Here is a 25,229-nt window from a genome sequence, read left to right as displayed (position 1 = left end):
CCTGAAAGTCAGTAACAAGGGAGACAGACACACCTCAACAGGGAGGGCATTCCACCAATGGGGAACCCCAATGAGAAGGCCCTGCCATGGGCAGCAGCCAGAGGTGGAACAATCAAAAGGGCCTCCCCTGCTGATTGTAGGCCCAAAGATGGTTGATACTGGGGAAGTTGCTCCTTTAGGTTCTTTCTGTTTAATGTGTCCTTGGGGGAGGGGCTTACCACCATCTCTTTCAAGGAAACAGGCATAACTCCCTCCTGTAACAAGGCACTAATGACTCCCTGGATCAATCCAGCCAATTCGCTACTGCTAGATTTTATCAGCCATGATGTGTTTACCGAGTAGGCTCAGTCCTTATTGAGCTGTTTTGTTCCTGCCCCTTTAGAATTTCAGAGATTTTTGTTTTCTGTGGTGCTTGGGCTTGCTGATCAGAAGGTTGACATGGGGTGAGCTCCTGTTGCTCAGTCCCAGCTCCTGCCAACCTAGCAGTTCGAAAGCACACCAGTGCAAGTAAATATAGTAAATAGGTACCGCTGTGGCGGGAAGGTATACGGCATTTCCATGCGCTCTGGTTTCCATCACAGTGTTCTGTTGCACCAAAAGCGGTTTCATCATGCTGACCACAATAGCCGGAAAGCTGTCTGTGGACAAACGCTGGCTCCCTTGGCTGAAAGCGAGATGAGCGCCACAACCCCATAATTGCCTTTGACAGGACTTAACTGTCCAGGGGTCCTTTACCTTTACTGATTCTAAATGGCCCCACTTGGCTACAATCTTAGCGGCAATCACAAGAGGATTGCTATTAGAAGGAGGGACTGAAATTAACTCTGGGCACTTCCAGGCTTTTGGTATTTTTCAGTGGGATTCAATACCAGCAAATTCAGGCTGCATCATTAAAGTTGCTCTGGAACTCTTGTGCAACAAACCCCACTTCCCCTAAAGGTTGGACTTTTTGAGGAAAAATGACCTGAAAAGTGTGGAATAATACGTGGCTTTGATGCAACAGTTATCTAACCTCCCTACAAGCAAATTGGAATGAATGCTCAATAAACAGATAATCTGGAAGCACCTTCTCTCATTTTTATGTGCACACATACAGACACACTCTTACCTTCCTTAGGCTCCTTCATGTCGGCAGAAGTTAAATCCAAAACAGTTTTCTGCTTTTTATCGGCTGCTTTCTTTCCTTTGTTTTTAGCCTCTTGGGATTTTTTCTTCCCTTAAAAAAAAAAAAAAAAAGAGGGTGGAGAAGAAAAGAAAAAAGGCGTGATAATTTGTTTTCATTGCTTTGACTTCTTTTAAAGGCAACATCTTCAAAAACAATTGAGAGGCAGTGTTTATCTCTCTCTCTCTCTCTCTCTCTTTTCACTGCACATTTCATAAAGAAAAACAAAAGCACAGGAGAAGAAGGGGGGGGGGGGGCGCAAACCTAAACCACCACAGCACAAAACCAAAACCATCAGCTCAAATTCACAGTACAATAAATACATCCATCTTTCCATATTGGAAAAATGACAAACTTCCTTCCAGAGCTGAGTGGTTACTCAAACTGACAGAATACGTGGAATTAGCCTCTCTTTCAAAAAAATAAATAAATCAGAGACAAGCCCGGATAAGAGTTCATTTTAGAATGGAACAATTTATTTGAAAAGTAGTTGTAATCCAAGCACAGTAGTTGCCTTTGAATGATTTCTGTAAATCATGTATATGAAAGAAAATGAAATCGAAATAAAAAAGAGAATTTTTACAAAATAATAACGATAAATTAAAGTAAGATGCTTATTATAAAAGAAATATGGAGAGGATGGGAAGTCATAGGTTTGTGTAGAAAACACATAATTGAATTTGTATGCATTTTTTGTGAACATAGGCATTCTTATTGGACTGACTGAAATGAAGAAAATTATGTGTTGTACATATATGGAAAATGAATAATACTGTAAAGCATTTAAAACTTAAAATACAATAAATACATCCATCTTGGTTATGTATGCCATCCAAACAGGTATCCCAATGAAGTTGGTGTTTACAGAAAGTACATTCAAATGTAGTAAAAGCATTACGGTCTTCAGACCATTGCATGTTCCTCTCTTTTTAAACATTCTTTTAATTTCAATATTGGTTACTTTTAATTCTGAAACCATTATCAAGTACGTTAGAAATATTGTATCCATGCATACAGAAACGAACAAGAAAGTGATTCTACCAGAATCACAAGAGGGAGTCTTAAAGACTAACACATCTATTACGGCATAAGCTTTCGTGTCATACATGTCAGCAGATGCTTGATCATGCACCTGATGAAGTGGCCTGCTGTCCACAAAATTTATTATGCTGCATTCAGTTTGGGGTTCTTCTTTTTTTTGGGTAAAAATGTGGTGCTGATACTCATCTCAATAAAAGCACTGACTGTGCCAGCACAAAATGGCTGCTAATGGGAATAAGAAAGAGGTGTTGTTACTCTGTACCAATGAGTACCGTCACAAAAAGCTGTTTTTAATAGATGTGTTATTATTTAAGGTGCCAAAACATTATTTATTGTTTTTGCTGCAGCAAGAGAAATTGTTCCACTAGTACCACATTTAAGAATACTATCTTATTCCAATAATGCACTTCTTCTCAGCACAGAAACCTTCCCAAATCTCTCTAAATTAAATCTTTCCTTCACGACTATAAAAGAAAGCCAGTGAGTTTATATAATTTAACTAATTGTTATCTAGTCACCTTCTCTTAAACACATATACAGTGGTACCTCGGGTTAAGTACTTAATTCGTTCCAGAGGTCCGTTCTTAACCTGAAACTGTTCTTAACCTGAAGCACCACTTTAGCTAATGGGGCCTCCTGCTGCTGCCACGCTGCCGGAGCACGATTTCTGTTCTTATCCTTAAGCAAAGTTCTTAACCTGAGGTACTATTTCTGGGTTAGTGGAGTCTGTAAGCTGAAGTGTATGTGACCTGAAGCGTATGTAACCAGAGGTACCACTGTACCTCCTTGACTTTTCTGCCAGTTTCCAAAATTTTGTCACCTCTTACTGTATTTTATTTGGCGCTCTGAAGACCCACACATTCTTCACAGTCAATTGCAACTACAGTACAGTTAATGAGCTGCACACTGCTTTGCTGCCACTTGGGTTATCTTTCTCTATTATTATCACTTAACAAAATAACTAGGGCACAGCATGAGATCAAATTAAGGATCAATAGGTTAACTTAACAAATGTCCCCCAAAATCTTTGGTCTGTGGGCACCCTCAATACTTGTTTAAAAAGTCAGCCATGATGGTTGCACCTCCAACACCTAGCACTATTACTACTATAACTTTTAAGGAAATATGGTGCTAAGTATCCCATATAAATGATATGTTTAGGGTGACCAAATTGGTTTCCAAATTTCTGGAGATATTGCTTAACACACACACACACACACACACACACACACACACACACACACTCTCCAATAAAACACTGCGTAAAAGAAAAACACACACTGTAAAAGCATAGCATAAGTGGAGAACAACAGCAAGCTACTCATGGATCCCTGCATGCACAGACGTTTGTAGTGTCTAACATGGGAAAAACAGGGGGAAATAACCATCACCCACCTTACAGAACTATTGTAAGGATTTACAATTTTGCGCGCAAGTGAAATGCAAAATATTGGGATTTTCCCCTTACAATTTCAGCTCCTTCCTATTATAGATCTTTTCACGTTCAACTGAAACAAGATCAGCAGCAGACATAAGCCCGTTTATAATTCTGACCTATCTTTTTTTTTTAAAAAAAAGACTGCATATTTTTCAAGACTAATTTAGGATGCGACACAGCTAATGGCATGAACTCAATGTAAATTTCACCAACATACACTGGTACCCCGCAAGACGAATGCCTCGCTAAACGAAAAACCCGCAAGACGAAAGGGTTTTCCGATTTTTAGAGGCTTCGCAAGACGAATTTCCCTATGGGCTTGCTTCGCAAGACGAAAGCCCATAGGGAAATCTCCTGGGACAGCGGGGAAGCGCAGCGCACCTTCTCCTCTGTTCCCAGACCTGTCCTGAAGGCTTGTGGTGGGAGGTCCGGGAACAGAGGAGAAGGCGCGCAGCGCTTCTCCTCTGTTCCCGGGGCTTGCGGTGTTCCCGGGGCAAGCTGCAGATGTCTGCCCCGCGCGAGGGGCGCTCTGCTTAAGAGCGCCCCTCGTGTGGGGCAGCAGGCTGCTATCCGCAGCTTGGAGAGCCCTACGGGGAACTCCTGCAGGGCTCCCCAAGCTGCAGATGTCTGCCTCGCACCGGGCAGCAGGCTGCTATCCGCAGCCTAGGCAGCCCTGCGGGAACTCTTCTGAAGGCTGGCGGCGGGAGAAGGGCTTTTCTTCCCACCGCCAGCCTTCAGAAGGCTGTTCTGAAGGCTGGCGGTGGGGAGAAAAGTCCTTCTCCCCCCGCCAGCCTTCAGAAGAGGTCTGGGGACAGACTGTCCCTGGACCTGGTCTGAAGGCGGTCTCCATAGGAACGCATTAATTGATTTTCAATGCATTCCTATGGGAAACCGTGCTTCGCAAGATGAAAAACTCGCAAGAAGAAAAAACTTGCGGAACGAATTAATTTCGTCTTGCGAGGCACCACTGAACACACTTTCTGTTTGTAAGGGACAGACACTTATTTTTGGTCCCTTTCCTTGGTAAATCATCACCCCAGTTTTTGCTTGTATGGAATAAAGGTAAAGGGACCCCTGACCATTAGGTCCAGTTGTGGCCGATTCTGGGGTTGCGGCGCTCATCTTGCTTTATTGGCCGAGGGAGCCGGCGTACAGCTTCCGGGTTGTGTGGCCAGCATGACTAAGCCGCTTCTGGTGAACCAGAGCAGTGCACGGAAACACCATTTACCTTCCTGTCAGAGCGGTACCTATTTATCTACTTGCACTTTGGGGTGCTTTCAAACTGCTAGGTTGGCAGGAGCAGGGACTGAGCAACGGGAGCTCACCCCGTTGCGGGGATTCGAACCGCCAACCTTCTGATCAGCAAGTCCTAGCCTCTGTCGCCACCCACATCCCATTTATGGAATACTTTGGTCTGTGTGTGTGTATGTATGTGTGTGTGTGTATACACACACACACACACACACACACACACACACATATATAAGGTAAAGGTAAAGGTACCCCTGCCCGTACGGGCCAGTCTTGACAGACTCTAGGGTTGTGTGCCCATCTCACTTAAGAGGCCGAGGGCCAGCGCTGTCCGGAGACACTTCCGGGTCACGTGGCCAGTGTGACAAAGCTGCATCTGGTGAGCCAGAGCCGCACACGGAAACGCCGTTTACCTTCCCGCCAGTAAGTGGTCCCTATTTATCTACTTGCACCCGGGGGGGCTTTCGAACTGCTAGGTTGGCAGGCGCTGGGACCGAGCAACGGGAGCGCACCCCGCCGCGGGGATTCGAACCGCTGACCTTTCGATCGGCAAGCCCTAGGCGCTGAGGCTTTTACCCACAGCGCCACCCGCGTCCCTATATATATATAGGCTCACATGCAGGTGAGCCTCTGCCCTTCTTCAGGGCCTGAAGAAAGGGGGCTGTGTCCTAGATGCTGTGGTGAGTTTTGGAGGCATGTGGAAACACAAGCCCGGTGAAAAATGAGGAACTTAGCTCACCTTTTCCCCATGTCTGCTAAAAGCAGGGTTGGTGGATCACTGCACAATTTTATTTAGCTACCCATGACCAACAAAAAAACAAACAAATTGGAGACTCGGCCACCAAAAGCAGGTTTGAAAATCTCTATCCCTTCTGACTGTGTACTTCTTATAGGTCAAATGTGGGCTAGTACTGGGCATGCAACTAACTCCACGTAAATGCTACTCTGCTCCCGGTTTACTGATGGGAAGTCTGATTCTCTTCTCAATGACTCTCACAAACCTATCTTGAACTTCCTCCGAGATGCTCTCTCATAGGCTTAAGTTGCTTTATAGTACTGATCACTGAGCTGCTTTCTTTCCTTCATCACCATTCATTCTGCACTACGTACTTTGCTTCTGGTCTGCATTCCCAACTTTCTATATTTGATTTGCCTGTAACAGCCTCACGAACAAATCACTGCAGTGAAATCTAATGTGAAGTGGAGCTGAGTTCATGTTATTGGACCCATCAACACTGCCCACTGGCCATGTAATGGTAATTTCGTTGTCCCCGAGAGGGGGCAATGACAATAAAGATATTATTATTATTATTATATATTATGTTGGCTGAGGCTGATGGGAGCTGGATTCCAACAACGTCTGGTTCTCCACATCCCCTGGGCTAGACCTACCTCGCAGGACAGTTGTAAGGCTATAATAGGGTGGGAAGGGAAACAGCACATGCAACTTGGGAGTTCCTTTGAGGAGCAGTTGGGTAAAAATTCTAGTAATAAATAGGCTTGGAAATGAAACAATACCAGAGATAAGTGACTCACCTAAAAGTCTCCTAATGAGACTCCTAGCTGCAAACACTCGCTCTGGAATTAGACCTGAATGACCTTAACACGGAATTACCCTGGAAGAGGCGATTCAGCGTGCAGCTGCTCCCGCTTACTAAAAACAGCCAGGATGACAACTTGAGAGCAAATGTAATTTTAGATCCACTGGATCAGAGTCCTAGGAGCAAACGGAAATGTCCAAAGCTTTTCAGTGTCCACTGCTTCAGCAACTTCCATCACTTATCAAACTGGTTTGCACAGGCTTTTTCTGTGTTTCGCAGAGAAGTAATGTGAGACCTGCCAAATCGTTTTCTCCCAGCCAAAAATATCCCCCGATTTCTCTAGGATTATGCCCCTTCGGACCCTGATAGCCTGAAATACTGCACCCAAAAGGTTCTCCAAAGTATCTGATCTGAAAGCAACAATAGCGTAAAAACGTTGAAACTGCACAAGTCAGACTGATGGAATATGCCGAAACGGCAAGTTTAACTAGCAAAATTACGAGATCAAGACGAGGGAATTTTTTTAAGGAGGATTGGAAATTGTTTGCAGATTGTTAAAAAAAAAAGTGAACATGTTAAAAGGCAAGTAGCTTTAGAATAAGAACAGCAGTAAAATTTAGATCTGAAAACAGTGTGGAGAAAATAAGGCATAGAATAATTACAATATGCAGCATTAATTGGAAAGTTGAGGAAACCACTGGGGAGGGAGTCCAAAGTTATTTGATTTTAATTTGGAAAGTGTTGTAATTTTTTTGAAATATATAAATATTGTATTTTTTTTTAAGAAAAGAAATAAGCTGCACAAGTCAGAACATTCTGCACTCTGCTTTGGCAACTTACACTTAACAGAATTTGGATTATTTCTACTTCAACCTTTAGAGAGCTTGGAGGAAGGCAGCTGGAGTTTACAAACTACTGGAAAAGTGTGACAGGGCCAAGGACTGTGGAAAATGGACTGTGAGCTATGCTGAGAGTCTCCTAACTGCAGGCTCCCAGCAGCTGCATTTAGACCTCTCCTAGTAATTAATAAAATCACAGCATGCAGAAGAGCTGCTTCATCGGATGACCTCAGGTTCCTAGGATTATGAGGAAGAAACCCTTTCTCCCAACCATGCAGTATTTTCTACACTTTTATCACCTCCTCTTTGGCAAAAACTATGTTAACTTTATTCTCCCGGATCTTTTAGTTCATACTAGTTATATTATCTTGGTTCTTTGTAAAATTCTTTCACTCCCCCAGCTCACTTGTTGGTTTGACATTGGTTTTGTATTGATTTTGATGCAGCTTGCATTTATGCTGGCCTCAGCTTAGTTTTTGTGTGTGTGCCGGTTTATGAAGTTGGGTTACTGAGTTTACACTACTTATTGTATTTTCTATTTGTAATGAGTCTGTAAACTACCCAGAGGAATTCATCGACAGGTGGTATAAATACTGACAAATAAATCAGTAAAACTCGAAAGGACTATCTCATCCTGGGCAATATTACCTGGTTTCCCGCCAGATTTTCAATAGAGGCCCTACTTTATTTCTTACCCATTATAGCTACAGCTGAGTAAAACAACAAGAAGTCTTCTCAACCAGGCGATCTCCCTTTATATTGGAAGTTTGTTTGCCCCCTCTCCACTGGCATTCAGAACACCAGGTAAAAACTGCTATTCCAGCATGTTTTAGGAGCAGGTAGCATTCATATCTATGTGGCTGCCATTTTTACTTGCTATGCAGCATTTATTTTAATTACTTATTGGCATTCCATTTTAACTCCTGACTATCAGCAAACTTCCAAGTGCAGTTTTCATTTATTACTACTTTTATATCCCATTTTTCCTCCAAGGAGCTCGAGGTGGCAGGCATGGCTTCCCCCACTCCCAATTTTATCCTCGCAACTGCCCTGCAAAATAGATTAGGCTGAAAGTGTGACTGGCCCAATCTTGCCCAGTGAGCTTCAGGGCTGAGTGCGGATTTATTTGTACCTTGGTCTATCCAGTTTCGTTCAGACATTCTAACAACCGCACCAAATTGCCTCTCACATGTCACAGGTGAAGACAGAAAAGGTGGGGAATGAAGATTTAAATGACACAACAGGCAGAGAAATCAACATCCTTAGTTTGGCAATCTTGACACCAGATAGGAAAGTTGGGGAGGAGAACCCCCTTTGCGTATTTACCAGAGGAGCTAGAAAGAGGCAATATTTTTTCAGCTTAACATGGAGAGTCACAAGCAAGTTATGACAAAACAAGTCACTCAAGTTTTTCAGTTTCCCTCCCTCTTTGAAGAGGGAACTCATGACTAATGAAACTTTGGGTCCTTGGCATTCTACACCAGTTACTACGACATGGCTGAAAACTTCTGTCTTGTAGCTGCAGAAGGCAATGCTGTTGCCTCCTGTGCACGGAATAGCAATTCCCACCTGCCAGATGTTTTGTGGCTGCTATGCCCCAAAGCCTGTTAGGAGCCTGATAGAAGCACACGAGTGAGTGCACTTACCATCAGGTTTACCGAAGGGTCCTACATGCCCGCGCTACCGCCGGCTGGATCCTCCAGTTGGTCTAAACAAGAAAGATATAGGAATGAAACCACAGGGGAAGTGGAATGAGAACAGTGAAAGAAAGAAAAAAAATGAAAACAGAAAAAAGTAGAACCAAACAGGTTTATGCTCTGTCGAAACAGAGAAGAACAAGACCACATGAAAGGAACAGAAAATAGCCAAGAGATTAGAAGGATGAGACAAGGAAAGGTGGAGGGTTTTCTCTAAAGCTGCGCAGATCTGTTTTGGGGCCCATGCTTCGGAGTAGCCCCTAAATAAAGATCCTAATTAAACAGCAAAGCGAGGGGGAGACGGAGATGCGGACAGGCTCTTGTGCTCCCCATCCCACCTTGCTGACAGACTGCCCCCTCTTTTAACAGCCCCAGATCCCTCTGGGTGGACCTGAGCCAACCCACGGCTGCCTCAGCCCAATCCGGTTGAATCCCAGGTAATCCCAAAGCTGTCTGTGATCCATGATTTGGCCGGATCTGGTGCACAGCCCTCACTCTTTCTCTCTTTTTAAATATAGCCTGTGGATACAAGGATGGGGAAAGGATGTAGCTTTCAATGTAGAGCAGGCTTCCTCAACCTTGGCCCTCCAGATGTTTTGAGACTACAATTCCCATCATCCCTGACCACTGGTCCTGCTAGCTAGGGGTCATGGTAGTTGTAGGCCAAAAACATCTGGAGGGCCAAGGCTGAGGAAGCCTGATGTAGAGCATACCTGGTTCAATCTCCAGGTAAGGCAGGGAGGGGGTGCAGGTGGGGAAAACCCTGCTAGAAAGAGAGTTTGGAGAGTTGCCACCATACAGTGTCAACAAGGCTAAGTTAGATGGACCGGTGTTGTGACCACGTATAAGGCGACTTCCTATGTTGTCTGGAGTTGGTGCAGCCCACTGGACCTAGGGTGCAATAGAAACTTAGCCAGGTCTCTCTGGGTGGAATCTGGAGCAAGGCATGCCCTCATGGTTTCAACTGCCTCCTCTGTAAAATGGGATTAATAGTGGTCTCCTTCTGCTGAAAGGCTTAATGATGTAGAAACAGCAGTTTGCACACAATGAGTGGTCTCTAATACTATCCCACTCCCAGTTATTCTCCAGGTGACCCTGTGTCGAAATATTAGATGGGTGGCAAAGAGCATCTTCAATGGCATTTAACTTAACTTTACCCTCATTGATTTGTTTGTTTTACTGATTGCTGTTTATCCATTTGTTTTATCAACTGTGTGTGCTACTTGTTGCCATTTTTTAAAATAAAAAAGTAGCGTTGGTTTTATCTTGCTTTAGTTTGTGGGCTGTTTATGCGAGAAACTTTTGGAGTGCACCTTATTATTTTTTAAAAAGTGGGAAAGCAGCAGACGGGTATTTAAAAGTAAGTGAAGAGGTGGAACATACTTCATTTGGTCCTACTTGCAGCATCCTACAACCACGATGACTGCATGTGACCGGGATGTAAGCAGCTGACAGAACTCAGCCAGAGCAGGGATGTCAGAATGAGGTTACAGTCAAATGCACCTCTGTGGAATTTTGGAAGTTGCAGATTGGGTTTTGATGCAGAGTCTGAAGCCTCGTTCACAATAACAATCCAGGAGGTGGCAAAACCGCTCGTGGGCCCTTAGACAATAGACAGCAAGTGGGTAATGCATGAAATATTTAAAAAATGCTCTTACAAGAGGGGAAACAAGATGTCAAGGAGCAGGGGCTCTTTCCTAGCTTTCCTCCAGAAGTTGTTTTCTACGGCTGCCTTCAGATGCCACAGGTTAAGCAAAGGAGCCAAAGCACTCAAGCTGAGCACTCCCTGCATTTCCCACAACCTCCCTGCAAGTACTTTCTGCACAGTTTAAGAGGCTTTGTTTCAAGTTACACTGCATTCAGAGGCCAGGCTGGCTTTTGAGAAGCAGGAACCTGCTCAGTTGCTGCTCAGAGAGCTGTGACACATCCTCCAACAGGCTGCCTGTTCAGTTCTGTCCCTGCTGGCATTTCTAGAAGCAGGATAGGACAGTTTTGTTTGGGCATGCTTCAGGTTCTTATGTTTCACTGCAAGGAGGGGGGGCAGGGGGCGTTGGGTTGCTTTTAAAGGATAGCTTTGTTTTGTTCTTATTTGGCTGTAAGCTGCTTTGAACCCCACTCCATTTGTTTAAAGAGGTGAAAAGGTATATGCAAATTTAGCAAAGTAAACAAATTAAGTATTACAGCAGTGGGAATCCAAGGCACAGGGGCATCTACAAGAGTTCACTGCATTTGGGTTGGGGAGCGCTATGACACCCATAGCATAAGCTATATAGTCCATCCCTGTCTCAGGGACGTAACTAATACAAACCCACCTGGACCATATTAATTTGTGGATACTGTAAGTGGGGAAAAAAAGATGCTGACAAATGAAGGAACCGTCAGAAGATAAAAAAAGAGGCATGACTGAAACTAATCCTTTTTGTTTTGTTTTTTAACGGACATTAAAATAAGAGAGATGTTATTGCTAGTTTTCCCAAAAGGGGAAAAAAATGAAGTTGCTACACCATTAACTCCTATTCTCAGAGTTGAATTGTTGCCATACATTTTGATGGCCAATCAGATTGGGGTATTTGGTGGGAAAGTATTAAGGCAAGATGAATGATTGGGGGGGGGAGAGAATAGGAAGAAAAAACGAGGAATCACAGCTTGAAATGGTAAAAATGGATTGTGGGGGGAAACCTCTTATGAAACATTCAACCATACTGCTACAGTCAATTCACGCTTTGGCAAATCTTGTACAGCCAAAATGCAAAGGTGGTAATGAGAGCATTCCTAGTGTGTTTGAATGGATTATTCAATGATCATCACCATTGGGGCTGCAGAATACAGAATATCCTCAGGCATCCGGTGCAGTTTAGGGGCCTGTTGGGCACACTGCTCCCACAATATGCTGCTGAGGGCACCTGAACAGCACAACCTCGGGCTCCTTTTGCTTCTCACGTGCCTTAGAGTCCTTCTTCATCCGCATCAATTGAAATAGAGAATGTTTCGAAATGCACAAACACACATGTTCCTACATAAAGGAACCAAGGTGGCAGAAGCGGAGAAGCTGGTTTTAAGTCATGCAAGTCTAGTGGTGTTTGTAAAGTTCATGTGGTTCCTTTCTCTTTTTAAAGGTTTTTCAAAATTATTAATACGATATTTTATTCATTTTGCGTGATTGTTTTCAGTTTGTGGTTTACTGCAACACAAGGGCAGGGTATACATCTAATATAGCAGTTCTCCCTTCTCTTTCCCTGTGAAAACTTGGAAATTCGCAGCGGTCTTGGCAGTTCCTTTAGCACACACATTGACTCAAATCTTAATACAGTGGTACCTCTGGTTAAGAACTTAATTCGTTCCGGAGGTCTGTTCTTAAACTGAGGCACCACTTTAGCTAATGGGGCCTCCCGCTGCCACCGCGTGATTTCTGTTCTCATCCTGAAGTAAAGTTCTTAACCCGAGGTACTACTTCTGGGTTTGCGGAGTCTGTAACCTGAAGCGTTTGTAATCCAAAGTATAACTGTAATAAACTTTCTTGACGAGCCACACTTTAATGATCTTGCATTTGACTGAATATCTTGCACACCACCTCAATATTTTAGATGACTTGTCAGTACATGCATACTTTTATAAATAAAAATTAAAGTAAACTCATTTCATAGTGCTAAAAATTTATTATGCGTTCAACTAAATGTACGGCACTAGTAGATTGTATTAGGTTACAGAATCTTCCAAAACCAGTTAACTTTCAGGAACAAATTCAGTTCTGGAAGATACTGAATTCAATATAGGCTGCAGATCCATGGCAGAGCAGCTGTTCTGCATATAAGAGGACTCAGATTCAATCCTGCCAACATCTCCAGCTATGACTGGGAAAGAGCACTTGTCTGAAACCCTGGAGAGTCACTGTAGAATCTACTGAGTATAAAATATTGTGCTAGACCGACCCATACACTGCCTTGGAATAAGACTGTCTCATTTGTTCCTAGCTAGAGAGCAATTTTAGACAGACTGCATGCACTGCTGGGATTCCAGACCCTTCCCCACATCACAAACTACTTTTAAATCGCCTTTAGTTGGAGAGGAAAAAAACACATTTTTTAATACAGACTTGAAACAAGTCCACAACCCACTTTGGCACAGGAAACTAACCAGCTTTTCAGATCCTGGTCACACTTTGTAAAGTGAACTGTGGAAGCTGGTATGAATAGCCGTAGAAGTTTTCAAGGCCCCAGAGGGAAGTTTATGGAACTATTCCAGGAGGATTACATAAGCCCTTCAACATCTTTTGAGCCCAGCTACAGTATATTCAGAGCCTGACACATTTACCTCAGCACCTGTTAGTATGCCTATTAGCAAAAAAGCAGAATAATTGTCATTTTCCAGGCTCTCCTCGAAGTCATGCCCCCTCCTCAAAAACCCCAGAATACAACGGAGCAGTTGTTCCAGCTGGGAAGAGCGGTATGCTTGGATAGCTTGTTATCAAACTACCCCCAGACTTGTAGATCACTTCGTTAAGAGTCTGTCTTGACCCATGAAAATACCCCATGCAGAACCATGGCAAGCTGTTCTGGGAGAATCCAAGCAGAAACTGGAAGATTTATATTAGGATTCTGGTGGAAATGCCTCAAAAGAAATTGCATGTTCTTTATCATTCAAGTTATGGTCCCGATATTGATCTCCCCACACCACAACAGGCCAGAAGAGAGGTAAGCTTTCTTACCCAGGTTTCACTCTTGACTAGGAATGTAAGACAAACATAAGACTAAGAACATAAAAAGAATGCTGCTGGATCATGCAAAGGTCTACCTGCCCCAGCTTTCTCACAGTGGCCAGCCAGATAGATGCCCATAGGAAACCCACAAACAGGAGCTCATGCAACAGCCTCTCCCCATCTGTGCTGCGTGTGAACTGGTGCTCAGAGGCAGCATGCTGCCTTCTTGTCTTACTGTGTCTGGGCTACAGAAAAACCAAAGGCCCATCTAGTCCAGCATCCTGTTTGCAGCATTAGCCAACCAGATGCTTCCTGGATTCCCAGCAGCCGAGCCCAAAGGCAAAAGCCCTCCCACTTGTGATTCAATGGTACACTGCCCAGGAATGTGGAGGACCTACAACAGCCATCATGAACCAACAGCTTGTTGATAGACCTCTTCACATCGCTGAACTAGTCTAATCCCATTTTAAAGCTAGCTGAACTAGAGGCTGTCATCACAAATTCTGCACATCTACTGTGTGTTGTGTGAAGTCGTGAAATGGTAGGAACCTAATTCATTTCTGAAAACTTTTCTTTTTAACCCCCAGCCAGGCATGCCTGCTCTATGTAAGCTTGGGAAAGTGCGTATGGCCAAAAGGTTTCTAACATGAACACACAAGGCCATTGCATACAATTGCAGAGGGCCTTCTTGGTACTGGCGCCCACCCTGTGGAACGCCCTCCCATCAGATGTCAAGGAAATAAACAACTATCTGACTTTTAGAAGACATCTGAAGGCAGCCCTGTTTAGGGAAGTTTTTAATGTTTGATGTTTTATTGTGTTTTTAATATTCTGTTGGGAGCCACCCAGAGTAGCTAGAACAGGGGTCAGCAACCTTTTTCAGCCATGGGCCAGTCCACCGTCCCTCAGACCATGTGGTGGGCTGGACTATATTTTTTTGGGGGGGGAATGAATGAATTCCTATGCCCCACAAATAACCCAGAGATGCATTTTAAATAAAAGGACACATTCTACTCATGGAAAAACACGCTGATTCCCAGACTGTCTGTGGGCCGGATTGAGAAGGCGATTGGGCCGCATTCGGCCCGCGGGGCTTAGGTTGCCTACCCCTGAGCTAGTGAAACACAGCCAGATGGACGGGGTATAAATAATACATCATCATCACCATCACCATTATATAATAAACAGAGATGCTCACTGTATGTAAAAACAAGCATCTGCTGCTGTGTGTGTACTGGATGTCTGAGATAACACTTGCACCATGCTTCACACATGAGGCAACTACTTGGGATTTTTATGCACATGTATTATTATTATTATTATTATTATTATGAGGGACGCGGGTGGCGCTGTGGGTAAAAGCCTCAGCGCCTAGGGCTTGCCGATCGAAAGGTCAGCGGTTCGAATCCCCGCGGCGGGGTGAGCTCCCGTTGTTCGGTCCCAGCGCCTGCCAATCTAGCAGTTCGAAAGCACCCCCGGGTGCAAGTAGATAAATAGGGACCACTTACTAGCGGGAAGGTAAACGGCGTTTCCGTGTGCGGCTCTGGCTCGCCAGATGCAGCTTGTCACGCTGGCCACATGACCCGGAAGTGTCTCCGGACAGCGCTGGCCCCCGGCCTCTTGAGTGAGATGGGCGCACAACCCTAGAGTCTGTCAAGACTGGCCCATACGGGCAGGGGTACCTTTACCTTTACCTTTATTATTATTATCTGTAGTAATGGGCAGAAGTTTATTGTTATGTATACATTCAATGGCATGGAAATTTTCATCAGAAGGTGCCGCTGTGCTCTGTATTACCTTCACTGTGAGGCAGTATGCCTCTCAATACTGAGAATGTAAGACAGGCCTGCTGGATCAGGCCAATGGCCCAGCCAAGTTGGCATCGTATTCTCATAGTGGCCAACTAGAGGTCTATGGGAAGCCTGCAAGCACAACTGAAGCACAAGAGCAACCCTCCCACTCCTGGCGTTTCAACAACTGGTATTCAGAAGTGATACTTCTTCCAACTGGGAAGGCAGAGCACGGCCATCAAGGGTAGTAGCCACTGGTAACTCCTCCATAAATTCATCCAATCCTCTTTTAAATCCATCCCAGTTGGTGGCCATCACTGCCTCTGTAGAAGTAGAATGACTACTAGGCAATATTTTATTTATTTAACAAAATTTGTAGTTGTAAATAGAACTTTTAATGTTTACAAAAAATTGTATCTATATATCACTATACAAGTTTAAAAAATTAATAAATGAATAAAACCAAGTTACAAATATACATTATAAACTAAAATTACAGATTAAAATACATGTTAACTTTATCTGTCTCATTAGGCTATGACTATTTTCTCCCTCCTCTGTTGGAAGTGCTATGCCTCTAAATACCAGTTGCTGGGAATCACAAATGGAGGGACCGCTGCTGCATTTAGGACCTACTTACCGGCTTCCCATGGTCAACTGGTTAGAAAGTGTGAGAACAGGATGTCTGATCCAGCAGGACTCTTCTCATGGGGATTTTATTTTATTTCATATCCTGCCCTTCCTCCCAAAGGAGCCCAGGTATGCTTAAGTGTCAACCTTGAATTTAAAAAGAGAATCAGCTTGCAAATTTGGGAAAGGACCATTCCTCTTGCTTTGCATGCTGAAGCTCCCAGGTTACATGCCCTGCTTGAAACCCTGGAGAGCTGCTGCCAGTCAGTGTAGACAATACCAGTCTTGCTTTGCTTTTAGGAGAAGAACCATAGCTGTGTGGTAGAGCATCTAATTTCCACTCAGGAGGTCCCAGGTCAAATCCCAGGCATCTCTAGATAGAGCTGGGAAAGAAATCTCAAAGAGCTGCTGTGTGAAATCCCAAAGAGCCGCTGCAAGTCGGTGTAGATAATGCTGAACCACATAGACCAATGGTCTGACTCTGCACAAGGCAGCTTCCCAACTTCCTAATAGCTGCATCAGCAACAGAAATTATACACAGGACAGAGAGACACAGAGCAGCTTCTGAGGGAGTTGCTTCTAATTTAGTTACTCTGGGAAAGAACGGGGAAACAAACTGCAGATGTATTTTCCAAGGTTAAGTGGATTCACTCAGATATGGTCATTCCTTTGCTCCCAACTCCAGCTGAATTCCAGTTGGAGACCCAGGCTTCAAAACAGCAACCAAACTGATTCTGCACATGCAGCCATTCCTAGTTTTCAAAAGCATTCTTTTTTAAAAACAACAACAACAAAAGACAAAACACGAAACACGGCACAGTTTTGTAAAGACAAAATAAAAGTAGAGAGGGAAGTCACCTGACTCTTCCCCAGTATATATTGTCCTATAAGCCCAATATTGGTTGATGTGTCTGCAAGGGTTGTGGGTGGCAAAAGGGACCCTCCCCATAATGAATAATTATTCCCAGATTCTTCCCCCAACACACATTTCTAAGAAAGTTTGCAGTGTTCGGGACTTTTTAATTTAGAGAAAATGAGAGTAAGAGGTGACATAACAGATGATTATAAAATTATGCATAGCATAACAAAGTGGATAGCAAAACGTTTTGCTCCTGCTCTCATAACCCATGGGCATCCATTGAAGCTGAACATTGGAAGATCTGGGGCAGAAAAGAAGCAATTCTTCATGCATAGCAAACTACAGAACTTGTGATGGCTATCAACTTTTGATGGCTTTGAAAGATTAGACTAATTCATGGAGAGGAAGGCTATAGATGGCTGCCAGTCATGACGGCTACGCTCTGCCTCCATAGTTGGAGGCAGTAAGTCACATCTAGTTATTTCAATGGGTCTACTCTGAGTAGGACTAGTACTGGAAGCATACGCTGTAGCACTGCAGTAGCAGGGGACTCAGTGGGGACTGTTTTGAACTTTTGATCCCAAGCGTTGCAGCCCTCAAGTTTTTGACATTCAAGCTGGCTGAATCAACTCAGCTGGGACTAATTGCCATTTGGCACCTCCTTCCCCACAAAATGACCCCTTCCACTGGGTTGCATGGGCAGAGGACAAAGTGCAAACAGCACAGTCCTCCTTTATCAGTTGAGAGAACCTGACCATTTGGCACTTCCCATCTCCTGGAACAGTCTTATGCAGTAGCTATGTAAGCTTTGGAGAACGAGGCTATCAGTGGCTACTAGCCACAACGACTATATTCTACCTTCCCTGTTGGAGGCATTATGCCTCTCAATACCAGCTGTTGTGACTATCAAGTGTAGAACAGGCTGTTGCACTCAGGACATGCTTGTGGGTTTCCCATTTAGGCATCTGACTGGCCACTGGGAAAACAGGATGCTGGACCTCTTGCCTGATCCAAGCAGGGCTTTTCTTACGTTGTTTCCTTTGGATTAGCTCCAGCAACTTCACAACTAATAAGGCTGGTGCCATTCCCAGCATGGGATTTGCTCACCTGACCAATGGGATTGTTTCAAAGTCAGTGAACATAAGATGACAGCCTCAGTTTTTGTTCTCAGACTGAGGATATTGTAGACTCCAACTCCTATCAGACCTGGACAACATGGCTAATGACAAGGGACGATGGGAGCTGGAGTCCAGAACATCTGGAGGGCACCATATTGACTGTCTCTGTCCTTGATCCTTCTATGATTCAATGGCCAAGTGGGCTGGCTTCACCCTGCCCTTCCCCCCAAACTAGTGTGAAGTAAATAAAGGCACCAACTCACTCTGTAACATTATTGCTCCTGGAATGTGGATCCACTACTAATACTAATTACTACTAATATTAAGAGCAGCAGCAGCTTTCTTGTTAGGACTGGATACATATATAAAGCCTAGAAGCACATTTTCTGCAGTAAAAATAAACATACATTATGTTAGTCCTTCTCAGAGTCATACCCTCTTAAGCTAATGGACATGACTATCTTAGGTTCATTAATTTCAATAGGTCTACTCTAAGTAAAACTTAATTTAATACAACCCCAATTACTCTGGACAGTATATTATGAAATAGTCTGTTTCTTCCATCATTGTCAGAAATGTGCAGAAGTTATAACTCAAAGGCACCTACATCTTATCACAGAAGTTCGGCGGTACAATAGGAAAACCTATATTTTAGACACTTTCTAAAACCACATTTAATTTTTTTAAAAACAACAACAATGTATTTTTCATTGACAATGATGCTGAAATATTTTATTTGCTTACAATCCCCAAAACAAATTAGTTTCTTCATTCTCACCTGTCTTGTTATTGTTTCTATCATAATAACTTGTTTGATTCATTACAAATTGAAACATGTCCTTAATATGTACACACGGAGGCCTTGTTTTTTGTTTCCCTCTCTGAATATAGACTGAACTTTTCCTTCCCATTAATTTCAAAAGCAGCCCCACCCGCAATAAGAAATTTAAAATTAAAAAACACAAACTACAGGCCTAGTTTTCTTTAGTGCAGTGCTGCAAACAGTAAAGCCATAATGAAGGAATAAATGCAAATGCCGTGTCTTGATGAGTCATCACCCAAATTTCAACACCACTCTGAAATAAAACCCTAAATGCAACCTGTCTGATTTCAATACTTGGCATTCTCCATGCACCAAAATGTCATTTGCTACCTAAACTCATGACAGTTAACACTATCGAGAGGCAATATAAATTTTTTGCAGTCTTAAAAAAAAAATTTAAAAATGCAGTGCTTTTTAAATCTTTTGAAATCATTTTCGGAATCCATCTGCTGGCACAAAGTGCAATAAACAACAAAGGCAACTAAAAATACTTCCACGGTGTTAAAAAAAGAGAACCACATCGTTCTCCCAACACGTCTGATAAAGCAAAAACATGAAAACCTTAAAAACTCAACTTGCCAGCGGGTTATTTTTCTCCTTCGAGTTTAAACTAACTTCTGGTTTGAAAAGGACCGACACAGCAGAGAAAGAACTGTCAAATCCCCCCCCCCCACCCAAAAAGGAAATTGATGTGACCGTTCTACTCTTTGATCGAATGAAAGGGGGGTAGAGGGCAGAGAAAATATATATATATACAACTTTAACTGGAAGCTGTTTAAATTGAGGAGGCAAGGACCAGAGCTTTTGGGGGGGGGGGGGAAGGTCACACAGACATACTTGCTGGTAATGACACTCCCTTCAGTGAGAAAGTATTAGGAGCGTTTCTTAATCCTACAAGCAGGAACTGGGGGAGGGGGGGGGGTAAGGAAGGAAGAGAAGAAGAAAAAAAGTTTGCCTTTTTTCATGCCACTCCATGCCACGCACCCCACCTTGGATTTTTCCTTCACAGAGAGACCGGGAGAGATGGGAGAGAGAGGGAGGCGAAACTTCTTACCTTTCTTGGTTTTCGGAGAGTTCCTCTTGCTGCGATTGCTGGCTCTCTCCTCTTCGATAGCAGCTGCTATCTCTGGGTTGTCTTCCCCATTGTACCACACCAGGAGCTCCTCGCCTGGCTCAATTGGCTGGAGGAATAAGAAGAGACAAGCAGGACACCAATCAAGAGGAAGGTTGTTAATAAAAAAAAAAAGAGGGGGGGAGGGAGAGAGAGAGAGACAGAGAGAGAAGCAGGCTCAGGGCCAGAGGGCGTGGAGCTTGCTGTGCGGATCACAAACAGCTGTACTCTGCACTAAGAACAGATTTCCTAACTGCCTGCCTGGCCAAACAGGAAGGACTCTTTAACCCTTGGTGGCTTGTGCAAGCGCAGCGTCACAAGGGAAGGAACAGAAGAGAGGAGAGAGAGAGAGAAAGAAAGAGCGAGCCAGTTGCACCACACCCCTCTGCTGGAAGGAGGATTGCATTTATCCAGCGCATTAGCATGACTTGCACATTGCACTGAAACTCCAGCTTGCTTTATGGCAGACTGGGAGAGAAGCAAGCAAGCAAAAAAAAAAGCGCAAGAAAATCCACACCTCTCCAAATGGCATCGGCTCATTTCAACAGGTTCTTCTCAAAAAGGCGAGGCGGAAAAATGAACAATGCATTTGAAAGGAAACAGAATCTTTCACATTTTATTTTAAACATCTCTAGGATGTTCGAGTCTGACCTCCCATATTTTCTGCTGTTACAAGCAAGCAGCTCAAGCGTAATGATCAACACACATAGAAGGGATTTAAAACAAATATGATGACGTTTCTAAAAACTTCAGCAACAGAATGGTCTTCTCTTAAGAAACAGAATCCCCCCCCCCATCTATTGGGGAAAGGATATTCCTCTAATGGGACACCGCCACTAAAATGTCCCTCCCTCCATCTGACTTTGATCTTAAATTTCAGGTGGATTCATAAACAAGAGTCCCAACAATTATCTATGACCATGGCATCTCTTTACACATCAAGTCCACCCCCAACCTCTTAAGACTTCATTCATGTATTAGAGATATTTATTTCCCTTCTACAACAGCGCCTTCCCTGCCACAGCAATATAATAAGATCAAAATATGCAGTGCAGAAAAAAAGCCCCGCAGATAAAAGTACCCAATTAAACACAGGGTCAGTTCAGTAAAATAGATCAACCCAGCAGGCCAAACACCAAAGAATGCAAAGGAACGAGGCTCTCTCTCTCATGCTACTGGCAGGGCAGAAAATAGACACACGCCCCCTCACAGATCGCAAAGACCAGCTTTTACAGAGGGGTATAAAAACTGTTTGGCAAGGCCTTTATTTGGCTTCTTCCCCCTGCTTGGATTAGCCTCACAACAATTATTTGCAGTAAATCAGGCTGAGACATAGTAACAGGGCCAAGGTCACCCAGCAAGTAGGCCTTGAAGCCCAAGATTCCCCCCACCCCGCCTGCAATTGGAGGTAGCTGTCAGAACATTTGTGTATCTAGCTTACCAGACCTAAATCAGCCTTTAACAACTTGGTGCCCTCCAGAACTTTGAGACTACAGTTCCCTGTAGTCAAGCAAATGAAGACTGCCGTATCAGTTTTACTGACTACCTTGTCTGTCTTCGCTTTTGAGACCTGTTAACTGACTGTACTGATAATATCATTATACACTGATAATAACATGCATTTTATTCATATCTGCCAGCCTTTTAATAAAGATGGGGATATAAAAGTAGATTGCAGAATCAAAGAATGCAAAGGATCACAAAAGATCACTCAGCCCAACCTCATGAAACTGTAGGAAAGCTCTTACTAAAGCGCCTCTTAACATATAAGTGAACACGATGTAATTTCCCTCCTACAGATACATGAACCTTTTCCAGCCGGTTATGATGTAATGTAATACCCAAGTACATTTACCTCTGATTCCTTACCCTGTACAGTGGTATCTCGGGTTAAGAACTTAATTCGTTCTGGAGGTCTGTTCTTAACCTGAAACTGTTCTTAACCAGAAGCACCACTTTAGCTAATGGGGCCTTCCGCTGCCGCCATGCAATTTCTGTTCTCATTCTGAAGCAAAGTTCTTAACCCGAGCTACTATTTCTGGGTTAGCGGAGTCTGTAACCTGAAGCATCTGTAACCTGAAGCGTCTGTAACCCGAGGTACCACTGTATGGAAATTGTATATATTGGGTTGTATTGGATGTTTGTACTACTCAGAATAGATTCACTGAAATGAATGGTACTGGCCACTGATTTCAATGCATCTACTCTGAGGAAAACCTAGTTGGCACAACCCATCATATATAAAAGCTGAAAGCTCTGTGACTTTTAAAATATATATAAAAAACTTGAGCACTGAACTTTGATTTCTGCAGCCCCCACTCTGAAACCGGGTGCAGGAGACTATGCAACAAGGAATACATACTTTTACAAACATAGTAAGAGTTCTGCTGGTTCAGACTGAAGGGTGCCCATTTACTCCAGCTTCCTGTTCTCAGTGACCAACAAGATGCCCATCAGAAAACCGCAAGGAGTACCAGAATGAAACGATACTCTCCCCACCAGTTTTAGCTTATGTAAGAGAACTGCAGGACAGAAAACACTCTGACCTGATAAGAGTATCAACTGTTTTACATTCACTATCATACAGTTCTTTATTGAAAGTTAACAACATTGCCCAAAGTCTCCTGAGTAAGTTTATGACCAGGCACGTACACAGACATTCTGGGTCATGTTGACATATTCTGATGCTCCCCATCCTCCATAGATACTGTAATAGAAATCAAGGCTGCTTTTAACCAATAGCATGAATAGCTAGTCCAGAGGAGCTTCTCATATGAATTTGCACACAGTTGTTCTGATGCGATTATTTTCCCCACTATACCTTTGTCTCTATGTCGTTTTGCAACAATATAGCTGTAAAAAGGTAGCTAAAATACTTTAAACAGTGCAATGCTAAGCATGTTTACTAAGACGTAAATCACATTGTCTTCAATGGGTCTTAATCCTGGGAACGAACACATAGGATTTCAGCCTAAGTGCAAGATGAATCACTGGGCCCAAGGCAGCATCCACCAGAGAGTTTTCAAAACACTCAAATGTAAAGTTGCTGAACTTCTGGAAAAAATATGCAACTTGTCCCTTAGATCAATATCCATACCTGTGGACTGGAATGTAGCCAATCTAACACCAGTTTTGTAAAAGCGATCCAGGAGGAATTCTAGGATATGCAGGGAGAAAAAGAGGGAGAAGGATACCAGTTGCTGGAAATCACAGGAGGGGAGAAAACTCTCATGCTTGTGTCCTTCTTGTGGGTTTCCCACAGGCATCTGGTGGGCCACTGTGAGAACAGGAGGCTGGACTACACGGATCTTTGGTCTAATCCAGCAGGGTTCATCTTATATTGGATCAAAACTAATCCTTTTATTGGATCAAAACACAATTTTAAAAATAATAGTTTTACCATATTTTCAGAACACTTTTCAACCGCTATGATTCTCAAAGAGGTTCACCAAAAAATAAATAAATTTAAAAATCAGATTTTTAGCACAATTAACAGAGTCATGCTACCAGGTGCTCTCAATGGTATTCAGCAGGTGGTATCATGTTGTTCCTGGCACTGCTTCCTTGGAAAGTTAGTGGTGGCCTTCCACCTATATAAAGAATCTCAAATCACATGTCTGTTGGAAAAACTGACAGCTGACACTCAAAAGGTTGAGTGCCATAAGTCTACTCCCCTCCAAGAATAAACAGGTAGTGGAAATAATTTAATTTTGTTACAGCTTCCTAATAATTCCTGGATCTAGGTGCTCTGAAAATGTGATGAGGTTACATATTCAAGGATTAATAAAAACCTCATTCTAATTACATAGGCAAGATAGCAAAACATAAAAGGCTGAAGATACACAACTCTACTGGGGAAAACATATTAGCATTAAAATGGGTTTGGCTAATTATCATTGATTAACAATTTGATTAGATCACAGAAGTCTACCATTTGACACACATAGGTAAGTTTTGTTCAGATTTTGACTATAGCAGAAGGTTAGTATAAATTTAGAACTGACCGAGAAAGGAAAATTCACTCTACAAGTAATGCTATTATCTACACAAGTGTGCAGTGACATAGAATTAAAAATATCCAAGGTACCTTATAATATTTTTAAAAGTCAACTATGATAAACAGCAACATTAAACTTACTCGTGCCCATTAATTTTAATGGGTTTAATCTGAGTAGGACTAACCACTGGATACCACCATCACATATCAACAACAAAATGAGCCAAATAAAACAACACAGAAGAAGAAACAGTATCAGGTAATTCTGTAGTCACCAATGCAACATTTGTAACCTTCTTCTCATAATATCTGGTGTTTTGGATAATATTATTAACATTAAACTGTTTGTTTCTGAACGTGATTACAAAAATAACCAAGAAGGATGTCACTGGTAGTTTTCTTGTTTTCTTGTAACAATGTTTTCTTGTTAATGCACCTTAAAAAGCTATGATCGGTGTAACAGTTTTGCAACCTCAAGAATTTATCTGTAACTTGGATAAGTGTTGTCTCGAAAAGCATGCACCAATTCCACCCCCACCCTGAATCAACAGCAATATACATAAAGAGCAAATGTTTCATGGCCAAGTGTCAAACATACAGTAAGGTTTATTGGAAACAATGGAGAAAAGGTTTTCTGACAAATGACCTGTGACCAACGGAACATAACCAAGGCACTTGTCAGGGTGTCCCGTTGAGCCAGAAGAGGTTTAGTCATGCTGGCCGCATGACCCGGAAAACTGTCTGTGGACAAATGCCAGATCCCTTGGCCTGAAGTGAGCGCCGCACCCCATAGTCAAGTTTGACTGGATTTAACTGTCCAGGAGTCCTTTACTTTTTACTAGGAACTATACCATATTTTTTAAAGGGACGCGGGTGGCGCTGTGGTCTAAACCACTGAGCCTAGGGCTTCCTGATTGGAAGGTCGGTGGTTCCAATCCCCACGATGGGGTGAGCTCCCGTTGCTCAGTCCCTGCTCCTGCCAACCTAGCAGTTCAAAAGCATGTCAAAGTGCAAGTAGATAAATAGGTACCACTCCGACGGGAAGGTAAATGGCGTTTCTGTGCGCTGCTCTGGTTTTGCCAAAAGCGGCTTAGTCATGCTGGCCACATGACCCGGAAAAACTGCGAACATTAGCTCCCTCGGCCAATAAAGCGAGATGAGCGCCGCAACCCCCGAGTCGTTCGCGACTGGACTTAACTGTCAGGGGTCCTTTACCTTTATACCATTTATTTTTTA

At 43.2% G+C, this 25,229-nt stretch overlaps 1 protein-coding gene across 5 annotated transcripts in view; it reads right to left on the bottom strand.

The window, feature by feature from the left end:
• Nucleotides 1-25,229, bottom strand: part of PRDM2 (PR/SET domain 2) — a 49,582-nt gene that overhangs the window by 6,830 nt on the left and 17,523 nt on the right. The window contains exons 6-7 of one of the 5 annotated variants that reach the window (XM_028740583.2): nucleotides 19,940-20,066; nucleotides 1,109-1,216 (exon numbers count right to left, since the gene is read on the bottom strand). In XM_028740583.2, coding sequence (XP_028596416.2) covers nucleotides 1,109-1,216; nucleotides 19,940-20,066 — 235 coding nt within the window. Of the gene's footprint in view, nucleotides 1-1,108; nucleotides 1,217-8,918; nucleotides 8,981-19,939; nucleotides 20,067-25,229 lie in introns of those variants that run through there. The other 4 variants (XM_028740586.2, XM_028740585.2, XM_028740584.2 and 1 more) reach the window with 4 other exon arrangements.

This window comes from Podarcis muralis, chromosome 7 (genome assembly GCF_964188315.1).
Source record: "Podarcis muralis chromosome 7, rPodMur119.hap1.1, whole genome shotgun sequence".
NCBI classification, from domain to species: domain Eukaryota; kingdom Metazoa; phylum Chordata; class Lepidosauria; order Squamata; family Lacertidae; genus Podarcis; species Podarcis muralis.
The sequence above is the reverse complement of the archived record's forward strand: the minus strand, read 5'-3'. Positions and strand labels throughout refer to the sequence as shown.